The sequence below is a fragment of the Pezoporus wallicus genome, unplaced genomic scaffold (assembly GCF_028554395.1).
Source record: "Pezoporus wallicus isolate ANWC-B61680 ecotype Strahan unplaced genomic scaffold, APGP_CSIRO_Pwel_v1 contig_10389, whole genome shotgun sequence".
NCBI lineage: Eukaryota > Metazoa > Chordata > Aves > Psittaciformes > Psittacidae > Pezoporus > Pezoporus wallicus.
In genome coordinates, this window is record NW_026637666.1 from 552,786 (window position 1) to 569,262 (window position 16,477).

Sequence of the window (16,477 nt, forward strand, 5' to 3'; positions counted from 1 at the left end):
ATAGATCATAAATTGCCACTCCAAGCAAGGTAATATATTTATACTCGTAACATTTTGGAACACCGATTTCTGACCCAGTAATCTATAGCTGTAGATTCAACAGTTGGATATTAAGTGCTTTGTGGTGGTTCAATATCAGAGCTGCTGACTATAAATTGCAATTGCTCTTTTGTGACGTTCTAGCTTCTCCTGCATGTGTGAGAGCTTCAGGACTGATCTAAGTCCATGAAAGTTTGTCTGAATCTTTCCATTGACTCTAATCAGTGTGATGGAATTCCTTTTGAAAGTTCATTCTGTTTTGTTTTGTTGGGTGGGTGGTTTTTTTCTTCTACATGAAATGTATGACTGTAGGCTTGCTGCATGTGTGATTTATGGCAAACAGCTTAGCCCTTCTGTGCTTTAGTGAGCCCTTGTGTAAAACTGGCACAGTAATACCATACAAGGTGCTGGGAAGCTCAGCTATACTTTGTGTACATCCCTTTCAGAAACCTGGCTGAAAATACAGTATGAGGTAGACAATTAATCTTTTCTCCCATTGTCATACATGCCCTAATTTCTGAAATGCTTCACAGAAAGTATTTGCTGCTTTAGGTGAGTTCAAGTTGAAGGACATTTTAAATGTTCCACATAGCATGACAGTAATGATGGAGGTGATATGTTTTGAACCATATGCCATGTTATTTTCCACATGTCGCTTACTACTTCTTGTTGGAAGGAAATGAAGCGTTTGAGATCAGGGCAAGTTTTCCCATTTATTTCAGTGAGATCGGTTCTGAGCTGTGAGGAACCAGGGACCAAGACATGGGTGTTTGTATGGAGCAGGAGCTTCAGAGAAGCCCAGCTTGTAGAATAATTTTGGTTTACCTTACTTTTCTCATGTTATTTTTACATTATATTGATTCATAATCTGTCTTTGCTTTAATACCCCTATTGGTTCATTCTGTGGAACCACTTCACCTGTATACAACTAATTTGTCGCTGAAAAAAAAGGGTGGTATGAATCAAGTGCCATTCTAGTCATGCTCAGTGTTTGAGTTGCTTTCTCCTGTTTTAAAATATTCTTATGGTGCTTAATTCCATCATGATACTTGCAATAATTTGTTTGCATGTACATATATGCACACACACACATCTCAGAATTGAAGATCAATACTTAAAAATGACCCAGTCAATATGATAGTGTAATCACAGCCTTGATATAATGTGGAACAAGAAATTAATAGAAGAAGAAAGGAAAGGAAGGAGAGGTGTCAAGACAAGGGAGCAGTGAAATAGAATAGGGAGAGAAATATCATAAAGTCCAGTTTAAAAGACAGGGAAAAAATAGAACGTGGAGAAGGAGGAATCCTGCATGAACTTCTCAGACAGCTTTTCTCTTAAGGGAAGGGTAAAAATCTGGTTTAATGAATTGAGGAAATGGGCAAATTTTGAGTTTATAGAAAGCAGAATGTTGCGTATCTTCAGCTTCCTGTAGGGAGGAACACTAAATGATGTTTCAATAAAACATAATTATAAACCACTGGATCTGCTACATGCACATTGTGGTGTTTCAGAGGAGAATGTATCTTAATCTCTTTTTACATGATACAGTTACTGATTTAACATGTAGCTCATGAGCGTATGCATTGTTCCCCTTTCCTCATATCCTCCGCATGTTGTTCCCTCTTACCCTCTTGCCCATGTCATATATATCTGAGTAGTTTCAATGTGCAGATATACAGATCAGCAGTCAATGTTAACATTAGTTAGAGGGTTCTTTTGAAAATGCCAGAAAATACCAACCACCTAGAAAGACTGACCCAGAATCTATATTTTAGTTCCCAAAGGACTTACAATTATAAATGTTTGTATTCACTTCAGAAGTTTCTATTGAATGCAGGTATTCAATATTGGGTCTTTTAAACAGCCCAACTAATTCTCCATTATGAGCCAGTGCTGTCCTTCAAGTTAATGAGTTCAGTGATCAAGGGGAATTTAGGACCTATTATTGAGAGCCACTAAGCCTCTGTAAATTCTGCTAAATCTTATGGGAACTGCAGATATTCACCATTTCTGAATTAATATCTTAGAATGACTATTAAGCAAGGGACATCTTGATTTTTGGGAAAATAACTTCCATAATTTTTTATTATTTCTTTAAGCAAATCCAAACCAGCTCCACAGATTTCACCCAGTAAGTCTGTGGGAGGCGAGTTTTGCGTCGCTGCAGTCTTTGGATCATCAAGGTCATGGTTTGCAAACAATCCTGGTCTGAAAAGAGAAAAAGGTTGGTATATTCCAAAAATGAGATTTGTATTTAAATTGAAATGAATTTATTTTCTCATTTTGTGAGCAGATGGTGCTTATCTGTAGATTTTGATCCTGAAACAGTGACAGTGGACATTTTGGGGGGGCATGGTTGGGGTGCTTTTGGTAAATAGGAACAAAATTTGCAAGAAAGTTTGATAAGTGAAATCAATCACTGATTTTTTTTTATTATGATGCAATGACAGAAAACAAACTTTGGTTTGACTTCACACAGTCAAAAATACTGTGTGAAGTGTTACTGTGAGGTAAAGGACCTTTGCTAAAGCAAAGACATATGTTTGGCAGCGTGTTGTCACCTGGACTCACCTTGGTGTGAAACTCTTGTTCCCCCTCCTCTTAGATCAGATAATCATATTTTTTTGAAACAAAGGGAAAATTTTGTGCTTGGTGCCATTTTCTCTTTGTCTTTCCAGCCCTCTCACTTCTTTTGATTGGTGGTTTTGACTGCAAGCATATAAAGCAAGAGATTTAAAAGAATAGTCTACTGTTCCTGTAAACATTTTTGCTGTTTCTGCTGTGCTATTGCAGTAAGATTTTCTTTCTTCTTGCAAACAGATCAATCAAAACAATTTGTAGTGGAGTCGTTGTATATCATCAGTTGTTATGGCAGCCTGGTGGAGCATGTTTTGGAACCACGTCCACTCAGCACTGCTCCGAAGATCAGTGATGATACACCTTTGGAAATGGTGACATGCCCAAGAGCCAGCTGGACTTTGGTTAGGTAGCTCATTCTTTTTACTGTTTCTTCCTCTTTTTGTCCAGGAAATGGTTGTGATCTTTTTTTTCTGGAAGGGATGAATGTTCATTCATGTATCATGAGGCTGGTGAGTGACTGGAACAGGTTGTCCAAAGAAGTGGTGAATGCTTCATCCCTGGCAGTGTCCAAGGCCAGGCTGGACAGAGACTTGGGCAATATGGTCTAGGGTAAGGCATCCCTGCCTATGGTAGAAGGGTTGGAACTAGGTGATCTTAAGGCTCTTTCCAACCCAAACCATTCTATGAGTTTCACCCCTATTTTTATCTTAAAGTTTATCTTAAAGACTCTTAAGGGTTTCCGTTGGAGGAAGGGGCTCTCAATATTCAAACCTACCTTTTCCTATAGCTGTGTTAGTGCTTACGTGTCTGAAGGGGAGCTAAGCATTTAAATAATTCTGTAGACACAGAGGTACATGAATGTGTTTACAGATCAATAGAGATCCTTATCAATTGGTGATTTTAAATGATCAGATTGTAATCTAGTTTTTTACAGAAGGACTAGAAACAATTATTTTAATGGTGTTAAAGAACAAAATTCTGCCGTGAGTCATGAGTGAGGTTTCCACAGTGAAGCATTGCAAAGAATTAGGCAAGTTATCCTGTAAGTAGCTGAAGGTAGCATTTCTCAGTTGAAGAAATTATTCCTGACACGCAGAAGAAAGTAAACAAAAATTGATGAGAAAGTGTTGTCAGTTTTTCCAGTCAGCTTTTGACGTTTTAAAATATTTCCCTATCGATTTTTCTTGGCTCCTATATTCCTTAGTGCTGCTTATGGCTGGACTAGGTTGATCAATACTTGATTTACCAAGCTATTTAGGAATAGCCCACCCTAATTAAAATTACAACACAGACTTCTAGACCATTATTGTTGAAATGAGTAGGTTGTAATGGAATTGAAAATTCTAATTGGATCAATAGTCCATAACTTTACACAGCTTTATTTTCACAGTTTGTGAATGCTCAATGACTTTACAGTATCGAAGTAGTGCTAGTTAAAAGAACAAAAAAGGTCCCCAGTTTCTGTTGTGTGTTTATATAACGTCAGCATGACATACAAGGGTCCTAAACATGTTTACCAACTTAATCTAAACCACCTTCATCGTGAGCAATCCATGTTGCAGTCAACAAACAAGTATTGTCTTTGCCTCACAATCTGTGCTATTTCGTCCTGCTGCTCAAGTGCTTGTGGTGTATTGCAGTGTTTGAACAAGCTAATTTAAATAATTACAAACATTTTGTGAGCTTGTATAGATAATTACATGTGATGACAGAAACACTGATTTACATTCTCTGTATTAGCTAAAATATTAATAGTCTTGTGTTTTACCTCAGAACTCCTCAGTGGAATGAGCTCCAACCACCATTTAATGCAAACCATCCACTGCTCCTGGCTGCAGATGCTGTGCAGTACTACCAGTATCTTCTTGCTGGCTGTAAGTAGCTGACAACTTTTTGTCTTGTCTTATGTGCACATTTTAAGCTGAGTGTGACTTAGTTTTTCAGCCTGCATTTATTTCAGAATACATTTAACCCCAGAATAGCGCTGACGTAACTATATTAGTAATGGTAGTGAATATAAGTATTTTTTTGATATGAATCAAAGTTGTGAGCCTGTCATATACCCAAAATGTGAGTGTTTTGCTGGCTTTGAAAGTGTGACTCAAAAGATCCCCTGAAGTCTTTAGGGTTTCTTCACCTCATTTCTTCTCATGCTTTTAGCCATTTCCTCAGTACTCAGTGACAAGCCAGTGCATCTGCATTTTCCCTCTCCCTTGGAACTCCTTATTGCTGGGCTACTTCCAGCCAGAGTCTGAGACAGCTGCTTCCCTCGGGAGCCTTGGCATTGCTTCCAGGTTTGGCTGCCCACCTGCCTAGTCCTCTGTCTTATCCAGCCACATCGTTTGCAAGGAGCCAATGTGCATGGCATTGCATATTCAGAAACATTTATATATCTATAGATACATGGTATATGTATATTATATAAACCCATGTATTTTATATTGGTTTTATAGATCAGTATTTATGTTACTTTTTTAATTTGACCATTCAGAAAAGAGAATAATATTAACAGTAACAATTCTCTATCTAGGATGTAGTCAAGATCAAAATGATACAGCAGTTGAAGTTTCACAAGGGAACACCTCTTGGCATATGTAAAGGTACTCATGGGGAAACTAGATCCTCTGCACAGTTGTCTGTGCAGCCAACGCCAGCACATGATGTGACACAGGCATTTTAAAATGCAGAAAGTGGACATCTGGCCAAAAGGCAGTTTGAACATGACTGGTAAAAGTGACACTGGCGCCAGATTAGATCTGTTGCTTCTACCTTTCCATCTGTTGCATGTGCTTCAAGCTCAAAATGTTGTGGGAACCCACAAGGTTGTTGTCTTCCTTGTTCCATGCTGCATAGAAAAAGGAAGAAAACTCTAAAGGTGGAAAAGAGTATGGAAAAGGTGGTTAGTAGTGCACAACACTGTGTTAGATGTGCCTTTGGGCTAGAATTTTTTCCTAGATCCCTGTGTTGTTTTACTTTGACATATAGTATGAGAGTTCTGCTTTGAGATAAAAGGTCATTGCAAGGAGGTATTTTGGTTGTATGATAGTTTTTGATACAAATATGGATCTCAAATTTCAAATTACTGTGTCTAAAATTAGATGTGCGAGCCTATACTTCCATTTTGAAATAAGTATTTTGAATTATTAAGTCCAATCAGGTCAACAAATATATTTGTATTTTGTATCAAAACCGTTAATAGACACTGTTAACTACAGAGCATAGGTCTAGTTTTGTATTGTAGTTTAACGTGGCTGCTGCCAGAGTCTGTTTATGCTGCTGATAACTCATTTTGGTATCAGTATTTTTATCCATTGCTTACAAACCATTGTTGCTACTGCTACTGAGTAGTCTTGAAACAGTCTCCAAAAGCAGCTTTAGTTCACGGACACTACCTGTGTTTGTGGATCCTTGCAGCTTTGCTGTTTGGGCCAGATTTATTCCCCCTCCTCCCCTCCTCAGATTCCCTCCTCTAGTTTCAAGATGTCATTATCATCCGTACTGGTTTCAGCTATTTCTCCTGCATGCTATCAAACGTGCAAATATATAAATTATTGTATGGAGCATGTAGTTCTTGCAGGATGAGTCCAAGAGCACAGAATGCTCTCTGGAGAATTCTGGACATTTTGTAGAAGTAGTTTGTCTGCCTTTTAATTTCTGTTGAAATGAAAAACAATGTAATGCAATGATATGGTCTGAACAAAAACCTTCTTTGAATAGAAAAGCTTATATACACAGATCGCATTTATTCCACAGTCTGAAACCAGGGATGGATGTGGTTCACTGTGTTTCATTAATGTCTCAAGTACGATGCATGTCAAATGGTTTGGTATTGAAAACTGTTTAAAGGAAAAAGAATGAGTTGTAGCTGAATTGCAGGAAAATAATGAATTTGAATTACTTGAATTACAGCAAAGACTTTTAAAATCAGGGTTTTTTTTCACAACTTTTTAGTTTTTAGGAACTTTTTAAGATGAGTGTGAAATGTAAATGAAAATAGAATAATAACCACTACAGACAAAAAAGTATCTATAGAACATAGTACAGCTGGCATTAATGGAACAATTTGTGTATATCTGATATTCTTTGACGTTTTATTTGTCTTCTGGATTTATTCTATCTGGAGCTTCTCAATGAAGTTTTGGAAAAAAATGGAGTCAGAGCAGGATTCCCACAAAACAGTTCAAGACACCTGTTGGCTTCCCCTATTAAATACACGCTAAACTGAAGTTATCTGTCTCTCCTTACCTGCAGTAATGTAATGGGCTGACATTAGCTGAAGCCTGTGGTTTGATGTGCTATCACTTCCGTCAGTAAGTTTAATTGCCAGCAAATGGCTAAATAGAGGTTTAGGGTGAATGTTACATCTGTCTGCCACGTTAGTGGTAAGAGGAATTCTGGCGCCGTTTCAGGGTCACTATTTGTATCTGTCTATCAGAGGTAGAATACAGCAGTTTCTCTCAGTTTCTGTATAGCATTTCTGCCAATTGTTTGGCTCCATTAAGTGTGCAGGGGAAATAAAAGCCTGAATGACCAAGTCACAAGGGGGTATGGATAGACCCTTTCTTTGTCCACACTCAGAACATTGCATTAGGTCTCATTATCCATTTATAATAAGTGACCTTTGCCCCCTGGGTCATTGAAAAATACTCAGTGTGCTTTTTAGCACAGAGTACCTCTGTCAGCAGACGGACAGAACAATGAAACGTCTGGCGGTCTGGTTGGAGGGCTGTGCTCTGCAGGTCTGCAGAAGGATACAGTTCGATGCCAAAACACAGCACCAAAATCTTCCTTAGTCTCTGAAAAGCATAAAGTAGGCCAGTGAGTTCTTGTGATAAAGAGAATATTCTAAAAAAGCTGTATTTAGTTGTTTACACAGAGTTCAGCTTCCAATATTTTTAAAGAATCTGAAAGTTATACCCACAGCTAATAAGGAAGTAACAAGGAACCATTGTTTGAAGAAATATATAGTACAACAAGTGTCCAAGACCTTTATCCCAAGGGTATTTGTAAGTGGATTAGCACAGCTGTTTCATTGCTTTGAGGTCATCTGTGACATCTGCTGCAGAAACCTGGATCAGAGTGCACAGTTCGTATCTACCTGAGCGCTTTATCACAGCTGTGGCTCACTGCAGAGAGGTGAAGAAGTGGATAGCAAGAGATTTGGACCTTTCTGTAAGTTGGTGGCTCAAAAGTGAACTTGCATGTTAAATTCCACAGCCTGCTGGCCTGCCGGAAGTGTGGGTATCCTGCTCCTGACTGCTTCAGGCTTTATGCAGTTTGAGAGTGAAAATAACCAGTCTGGAGAATCTCCTCACCTTCTAACAGAGCAGATTTCAGACTTACCGTTCTTGTCATAAGAGTTCATCCTGCAGAGCCCAGGAGGTACTGCAGGCCTCAAGTCCTTTGTGCTGGGTTAGATGTTTCTCTCTGAGCCTTCTCAGATTTAATACATAGTATTTTACCTTATTTGTGTCTCTAGTATTCCCTCTTTATTTCCTTTGTTCTGAGTAGCTGCTAAATCTAATCACAACAGAGGAGGGAAATTTAAGTCACATTTTATCTGTCCTAGATGTTTTCCTTACCTCGTAAGTATCATCACCACAGGACGGTCATAGCAGACCTTACAGAGGAGGAGAGTTGTGCAAGGCACTGTGTGCATACCTAGAAGGGTTTCTGGTGTCCACAGGAACTTGTCTTTAAAGGATGTGCCTTTCTTCAGAGAATTGCCAAGTTTCATTATTACTTATTCTTTAAATAGTACTTGCTTCCTGCTGTTTAGTACTTAGGAATTAAGATGCTTCTGGTAGTATAAACTCTCGAGGCATCCTGTTAAGGTATACTTTCCTTGTCCCTGATAATCTGCTGTTTGTGTTCAGGTTTTTTCTCTAATGAATACTTTTCTATTGCCATGACCTGAATTCTTCCATATTTGATTGACTTAACCTGTGTTGCCTTTGTCTAACTTCTGTGACTTCTATTTTAGCACATTTGAATTCATTTCAGACACGTGCATGGCACATAATGGAATTGTAATGAAAATAGGTAAATTTGCATAACAACAAAAAAATCATACGTCCTCATTTCATGCTTCTTATTTCCTTTCTTCCTCACCCCTCCTCTTTGAATTCACTTTTTCATTGCACTGGAGGAAGGGACTGTAGTTGAAATATCTGAAATATGGACAATTAATGCATTAATGAAAAAAAACCAAACCAACCCAAACCCAACCTTGAAATCAGATCAAAAACTGACCAGAAAAAGCATTGAATGAGATGATTTCTCTCCTCTGGCTCTGGCAAGGGCACCTTCACATTCCAGGCAAAAAGTTTTGGCTCATCAGGACCAATTTTATGGAGATGACCTGCAGTTGTCAGAAGCAGGCCAATGACAAGAATTAATATATTAACTGGTATGCAGTACTCTGACAAATTGCTTACTAAATACATCAAAATTGATTGGACGTTCTGTGTTTAAATTGACAAATGACTGCATTAGGGGAAGGAGGGAAATCCATTAATTACAGCTGCCCTCAACCATAGGAAATGTAATCGTATAAATATAGATTTTGTTAAAACAAAAGTCTCTACTTTACTACAGTGTTGCTGGTAAGTGTACTTGCACCTCCTTGCTATTTAAACCTCCAATAGGAGGTATTGAAGACAGATCTTTGCAATTGGCTTTTAAATAATCAAAGAGCATTTCTGTTGTGCTAAAAGGAATGATGCAGTGTGTCTTTATCCCACTCTGACCGCTTCTGGAAATGGTTTCTCTCTCAGAAAAACGGACATGTAACTGAGGCTTCTGTTGTCTCATTAATTGTTTATTCTAAATGCAATGTAACTCATATTCCATGATGTTAGGATTCAAACCAGCACTCTTTATTCTCATTCTTTGTTCCTGTACTGGTCTTCAAGTAATGTTTGCAGGGCTGTTACTTATTTCTGAGTAAGAATTTGCACTTGAGTTAGGCCTGAAGATATAATCAGTTTTATAGCCTTCGTTAAGGGATTCTTGAAAAGATTAAGGTCTGTATTTATAGCTGCCTTTGACTTCTGGCTGTTACAACAGATTTTCATTTCTGGACCAACTGTTGTACGTATCTGGTGTTTTCCTGAAAATGGCTTTCATTAGAAGTCAGACTTAGTAACTATGCATTGTCTTCAAAGGGAGGAGGTTAGCCTTTCCTCACTGTTTGTTTGGGCTAAATGATAACACAATTTATACAGATAATCTCTCTGACATCATGTTTGCACTTCCCGCTCCCTCTAATGCAAGCTACGCACCCTGAGCATGAGTTTTGTCTCTAAGCAACATTGCGGTTCTTTATGGCCTATTTGAGATTCCTTTCATACATTCCATTGATGGAAGTAAAAATTACATACATAGAACTAGTGATTATTGTGCAGTGGAAAGCAAGACTGAGAGTTAACAGTGGAGAGTGTATTAAATAACTGTGTTAATGTGTGCTAGGAAGACAGATACTATGAAAAACAAGCTACGATGCCTGTAATCACAGCCAAACTGCTGCCATACAAGTCTCACTGAGCAGACGCAGTAAGGAATCTGGTCATTCTGGTCTACAAGCCTTTTTCCCTGGGCAGCAGAGCATGATGATGGCTTGGTAATAGGCTAATGAACTGGGGCTGATAATTATATTTAGTGTTCTACCACTTCTCAGCCTTCTGCCTCTTATTTTTCTTCTTGCACTCTTTTGTGTGTGCATATTTAATTGTGTATTCTTTCTCTCGCACTCATGTAAAACAATGTATGTTATGGTACATACCACACTATATCCATAACTATAGTGTGTGTATGTGTAGCATGTTCTGGGAGGCGAGAGCTGTATCTTGCTATGTGTATGTTCAATGTCTATCACAACGAAGCTTGATTTCTAATAATAAAACTGATCAAAACCAGAGCCTGTTCTGTAACAACAATTACGCTATCATGTAGTTACGAGGTGTTCAAAGCCTTTTGCTCTGTTTCTTTGGCATCTCTACATTGCACGGTCAGACGCGAGTTTGGAGCTGTTTCAGCAGTCAGTGCTTTTGGGTGCCCATTACGGTGTCTGTGCTGGTCTTTACTGGTTCTGCAGCACTTCAGAGCAGAATTGGGCAGTTTAACATAATCCGTGATGAAGGCTATCTAAACAAAGCTCTCTGACCTTATCCTGAAGTGGGTGAAGCCCACTTGAGTTTATATGAGCTGCCGTGCCGTGAAGCCTGGAGAGGAGTTGGAGCAAGGATTTGTGTGGGGGTTAACGTTTTAAGCTGCCGTTATTTTTATGTACTGATTGTATGACTGTTGCCTAAACTACTGGCCTTTCAGGTGTACCTGTGCTCCACAGATGAGGGCTTTCCACAAAATTGTCTCAATGGAGTGTTACGGGCTTGAAACTGCAGGAAAATACACACCATGTGTGCAGAGCTGGAGTGAGGGAGATGGCAATCGCAAAGCTGCAGGAAGGCAAATAGAAAGCTTCATCTGAGTGGCTGCAAAACCAGCCTTTTGGTAGATGGAGTGAGTCCCAGATCACAAGACGTTTGGATGATTCTGCCAAGTTTCACCTCCCTCTGCTCCTCTACTCCTCCAAGAGTATTGCAGCTAACCCTTGGTTAGTTGTTAGCACAATCCACTTGAAGGTGGGAAACTGTGCTATGTTGTTTTGGTATTTGGTGTACAACCAGCATATAGCTGAGACTTCATGTAGTTACTTGGATGTATATGTTGAACTTTATTATCCAGATGGGATTTTATGTATATATATATATATTCTAGATTCTCAGATGCCATTATTATTCTTTCTACTTGAAATTGCCTCTAGCTAGTGTATCATTGTCATGAAATTCTACTTTGTTACTGCCACACAATAAAAAAGTACAAGATGCTTTTTAAAAGAACTTCCTGGGTCTTCGTATCGCTGGTTTCAAAGGAATTGTGTAGATGTCCTTTAAAAATCCACGTCCTTGGGGAAAAAATTCTTCAAGATTTTGAGGACATTTCTATACAGAAAAGTGAAATGCAGAGTTTTAGAAAATGAATTCTTAAGTGTTTATCTTGACTCAGGTATTCTCTCCAATTATATATATTTTCATATATAATGAAATATAATCTATAATAAAATATTTAAAATATATAAAAATATTTCATATAATATTTTCATATATATTCATATATATATAATTGAGTATATATATGTATCAAGTGATAAAGATAAAATATGTTGTAGAAGAATTTGTGCAATTTAAGAAATATTTAATATTTGGAATTTTTTACTGAGTTTAAAACTGTTGCAAATCTTAAATCTGTATAATCTATAAAGATGTATATGTATTTTTTTATGACAGCAGTTAAAAAATTTGGAGTTCAACTGATTCCAAGGATGCTTTTCTCTTACAAGATTGTTACATGTATTTGGGGTTTTCTGGCAGTAGTCACAACGAGTGGAAACAGTTTTCAGGTTTGCTTCTTATACTTGGAGGCATAACAGATTTCAAACTAATCTGGATCATCTTCCCCTTCCAGAAAAGGTGTTTCTAATGAAATTGTAGTTCATGGTATTTTTTTTAAAGGAACACTGTGTTTCCCTAAAACTGTAATGTGCACTTCCTGCTCCCTGCAGGAAACAGGACTGAGTGGTAGAGGAGAGCAAATTGAATTTCGCGCTGAACATAGGAGTGATTGGGGTAAATAGGAATAGGGTGAATGACAGTTCATGAAAGAGCTGCATCACTGCATACAAGCAGTGGAGTAAATCCTGATATATTCTTCAGCCATAATTGTGAAATGATACAGATGAGGTGGGTAAAAATTAACTCTATAATGTGCATTAGATGGTGGCAATGTGTGTTAAGTGTTTGATGCGTGTGTACACCTGGGCATGTGCACGGCGTCATCAGATTAACTCGGTACTTGCCCATCTTAATCCATATTTTATAAACTAAATGCTGGAAACAGCACTGCATATAGGAATTAAAATACTTTCAGATGTGTACAAACAACAATAATGAACAAGGGCACATGCTGAAATAGTTCTTTACTATTCTTACATGGTCATCTGGAACTTCTTAGAGAGGGGTCCATCAACACGAAGGGGTCAGTTTTCAAAGCAGTGTACAGGGATTTAGCCGCGCGACTCCTATTGACGTTAATGGGAGTCAAACGGGTAAATCCCCACGCACCGCTTTGAAAATTTACTACTAAGCCTCTTGACTTCTCACTACATACTTTGATTGTAACAGTAATCCATGGTTAACATAATTTTCCCGACAATAATGTCAAACATACTTTTGAAGTCAGTGAATTATAGAAATAGTTACCTCTTCCGTAATTCTTTAAAGATGGCCATCAGATGGATTTCGCCATAGGTTCGTGCAGTTGAAATTATTCTTTACCTCAGGAAAGAATATATATGTTATCCTTTGGTACAGAATGATAGTCTGCTCACAGTCTGAGCATTTGAACTGTTGAACAGCCTGAAGATGCTCCGTACTGTGAGTAATGTTGGGTTCTAGCTCTGCCCACGTTTAGAAGTTCACTGTACTTGACTGGTTTCCAATGGGAACTTTAGAAACAGAAGCTGGAGTTAAGGCACAATGTACATACACCAGTCTTGGAGTGCAATCAGGAGTAATGGTGAAGCCTGGACACCTTATCAGTACCTTTTTGAGGGAAAAAAGAAAAAAGCCAGGCTGTTGACTGTCAGACCAGCGTAAAGTAGGAGCAAGTAAAGCAGTCCTCAAATCTAAGGAGAATTCATATCCTGATTACAAACCTACCTATTCCTTCAAGATTAAAATGCTGATACAGAGAATGGATGGTCTATAAAGCACCTAATAAACTGTGGGCAATATATAAATAATGAATGGATAAATCTGTAAGTTAGTTGGTGGTGTGAAATAACTGTTAGGCTGACTAAAGCCCTGGTTTACAGGGGGCTTTTTAGCTTAATTTTATGATATTTACACATACAAGAATCTCAGAAAGTCCTAACAGAAAAAAAATGAGTGGGGAGAAGTTTTGGGTAAAAGAGGCTATTTTAATTTGCATGGCATGTTCTTGCAGAGGTTTACAAGCTGAAAAATGCATTAAAACCAGAACTTTATTCTGTAACATATAGCCACAAGTAAAAACACATAGAGGATATCACCAGACTGCAAACAGTTTATTTTAAAGATGGCTGTAAGCATTCTGTCTAAAATGAAAATCTGGTCTTCAGTCTACTGTCACACTTGAGCAGAGGTAGAGCCACCAGTGCACAGAGGGATGTGCTGTAAGGGAAGATTTAGGAGCATCCCTGCAGTAAATCTCGCTAGGCAGTTGTTGGACTGGAACTACGTGGCCAGTCGGACTGTGAGGTACTGAAACCAACCTCTGATGAAGTGAGATCACATCTATAAGATGCAAAAAAGGTGAACCTGTTGAATCTGAAGCAGCCTAAACCAGAACTGTGACATTCTACTTGCCATGCGTAACACGATGTAACTAATGCAGCAGCGGTTCCAGAAGTAGTATGAAGTAAATCATTCAGATTGTACAGCTTAATTTTAAGAGAAGTACTCCTGAAGCTTGTTGACAAGCATGTGATTACCTCAGGTCTCTAAAACACCTATGATCGTTTTACATGTAACTTAGGGACCACAGAAAAAGCATCAAAATCAAATGTCACTGTGTGATTTGTACGAGGACAAGGGATATACAAGTTTTGTTCTATGTACTTGTTTGTCTGGAGACACTAGAGACTGCACGTGGACACAGGGCAGACTTCAGACTTAATGAATCAGTTGGGAAGTTCTTGTTTCTGTTTCTGTGAGATTTTAGAATCTTCTTTCAAATTCTAAATTTTGCATATTCAGCTGAAATAAAGGAAAGCTCTCGTCTGCAGGCAAGTGTACAGCAGGCAGCACAGAACAGTCTCTATAGTCTGCAAATGCTTTTGCTCTCCATTTGGACAAACCTACATCCCTTAGAGAAGAGCGCATTGAGAATTTCATATAGAACTCTCAATTAAATTGAATTGTGTAAAGCTTATTTATATAAATGAGAAAATTAAAACCTTTTGGTTCAAGAAGTACACAAAACTAAGTAAAACTAATGATTTATTGTTCACAAATTAAAACCATAAGTACGCACACTGCAATTGAGCTGTAGTGTTTCTTTGTTCCAACACTTTTATGTTGCTGAAAGATGACAATTTATAATCTTTGAATGAATAAAGATTTGTCTTGGGTTTAGGTATTTATGATATAATTAACCCATCTATGAGCAAAACCGCTGCTTGTTAATTCCAGTATTCATCAAACGTGTATTTGTGTAGGTCTCGTTCACGTGCAAAGAATGTCTATGCAAATTATCTGAGGTTAATATAAACTGTTTTCTTCATTTGTTACTAAGTATCATGGAAATGTTTCAAAACAGTGTATTTGTTTTCTCATACTTAATCGTAGAACTGTGTGAATCAGGACCTGGAGTTCCAGAGGGAAATCAGCTCAGCTGTATTTCAGCCTTTTTTTGGGCTTGTGTTGAAGCTTTTGCCTCAGCAGTCACTTCTGTGCAGTTTTCCTGGCACTATCAATTATCACACAAATTGCTAGCTTTGTACCGTGGGTCTTTTCAGACCTTTGCCTTTATAATAGCCCTTCTTCACTGTAGTAGGAAGATTAATCCTGCAGTTGCAGAGAAGGGAGTCTGTAAAGTTCAAAAATTTACCTTAGATTATGGGTAAGCACCTGTACCTTTGATTTTGAGGGCAGAAAATGAGATGACGATGTTCAAGTCATGAAAGAAGATAAGGGACAACAATTTTTGTTGAAATTCTGTTTTCCTTCAGTTAAACGTGGTTCAGTAGAGCAAATCAAGATGGATGGAGAGAAATATATTCCAGATTTAGAGCTGATGCAGATCACTTTTCACTTGAGGGAGGACAGAGATTAAAGGTCCCACTACTATTTTTGAGCAGCTCAAAGATGGTTTTTGCCCCTTGCCAAGTATTTATGGCAATGCTCTGGCTTTTGCTGTAGGTAGCAGTTAAAAAGTGACCTCAATGCTTGCTTACAGAGATTTTTGCATTTATGAGCAGGCTCTAGGAATTCATATCCTGTTGTACTGCATAAACAGAAGTTGTATGTTGTAATTCTCACCTTAGGTTTTTAAAAAATACTTATTTTCTTTGTACTTTTTCACTCCATGGGTAATTGTGCGAACTTCTGTGTTTGTGTATCTCTAGATCAAACAAACTCGGTTGTGTTCTGATATCTGATACATGTTTGTTCCAGATGTTGCTGTAAGAATAGCAAAAAGTAAAAAATTGGCATAGCTCAGACACAAAGCATGAATTGATTATATTAGGAAGGTACAAAACACCTGCAATTGCCAGTAAAATACCTCTGTGCAGCAAGGGCTTCCTCGCTTCTTGTCTTCGTGCGTGCTATTTGTGACTTTCTCAATGACAGAGGAATTATAGGAGCACAAGAAAGAGCGCGACTTGCTGCAGAGCTTTTGAAGAATCTGAATTTGATTATTTGCTATCCTGCATTATAGTGAAATTATTTGGAAATTGCAAAACCTCTGTTTTAGCATTAGAACAGCTTCACTGATGTGCCAGAGGCTGCTGCAATTCCCAGTGTGAATTCAGATTTTCAAAGAATTAAACTGGAAGAAAAAAGATTATTTTTGAGCTCAAATTCCTGGAAATGCCTCTCAGGGCATAAATTAATCTTGTCTTGGAACGTGATAGCAATGCAAGAGGTGTGCAACCCAGGAATGGAGGAAGAATCGGGTTTGCATTTTTAGAACGTTCTTGTTCCCATAACTTCAAGGGCATTTTTAACTTGAAAAAACCTGACCATATGTATGT

The 16,477-nt window shown here is 38.1% G+C and overlaps 1 protein-coding gene across 14 annotated transcripts in view; it reads left to right on the forward strand.

The window, feature by feature from the left end:
* Window positions 1–16,477, forward strand: part of BCAS3 (BCAS3 microtubule associated cell migration factor) — a 361,207-nt gene that overhangs the window by 146,889 nt on the left and 197,841 nt on the right. For all 14 annotated transcript variants that reach the window (XM_057407125.1, XM_057407127.1, XM_057407119.1 and 11 more), the window contains 3 exons: window positions 2,142–2,266; window positions 2,863–3,028; window positions 4,396–4,496. In XM_057407125.1, the coding sequence (XP_057263108.1) occupies window positions 2,142–2,266; window positions 2,863–3,028; window positions 4,396–4,496 (392 nt within the window). The remainder of the gene's footprint in view (window positions 1–2,141; window positions 2,267–2,862; window positions 3,029–4,395; window positions 4,497–16,477) is intronic.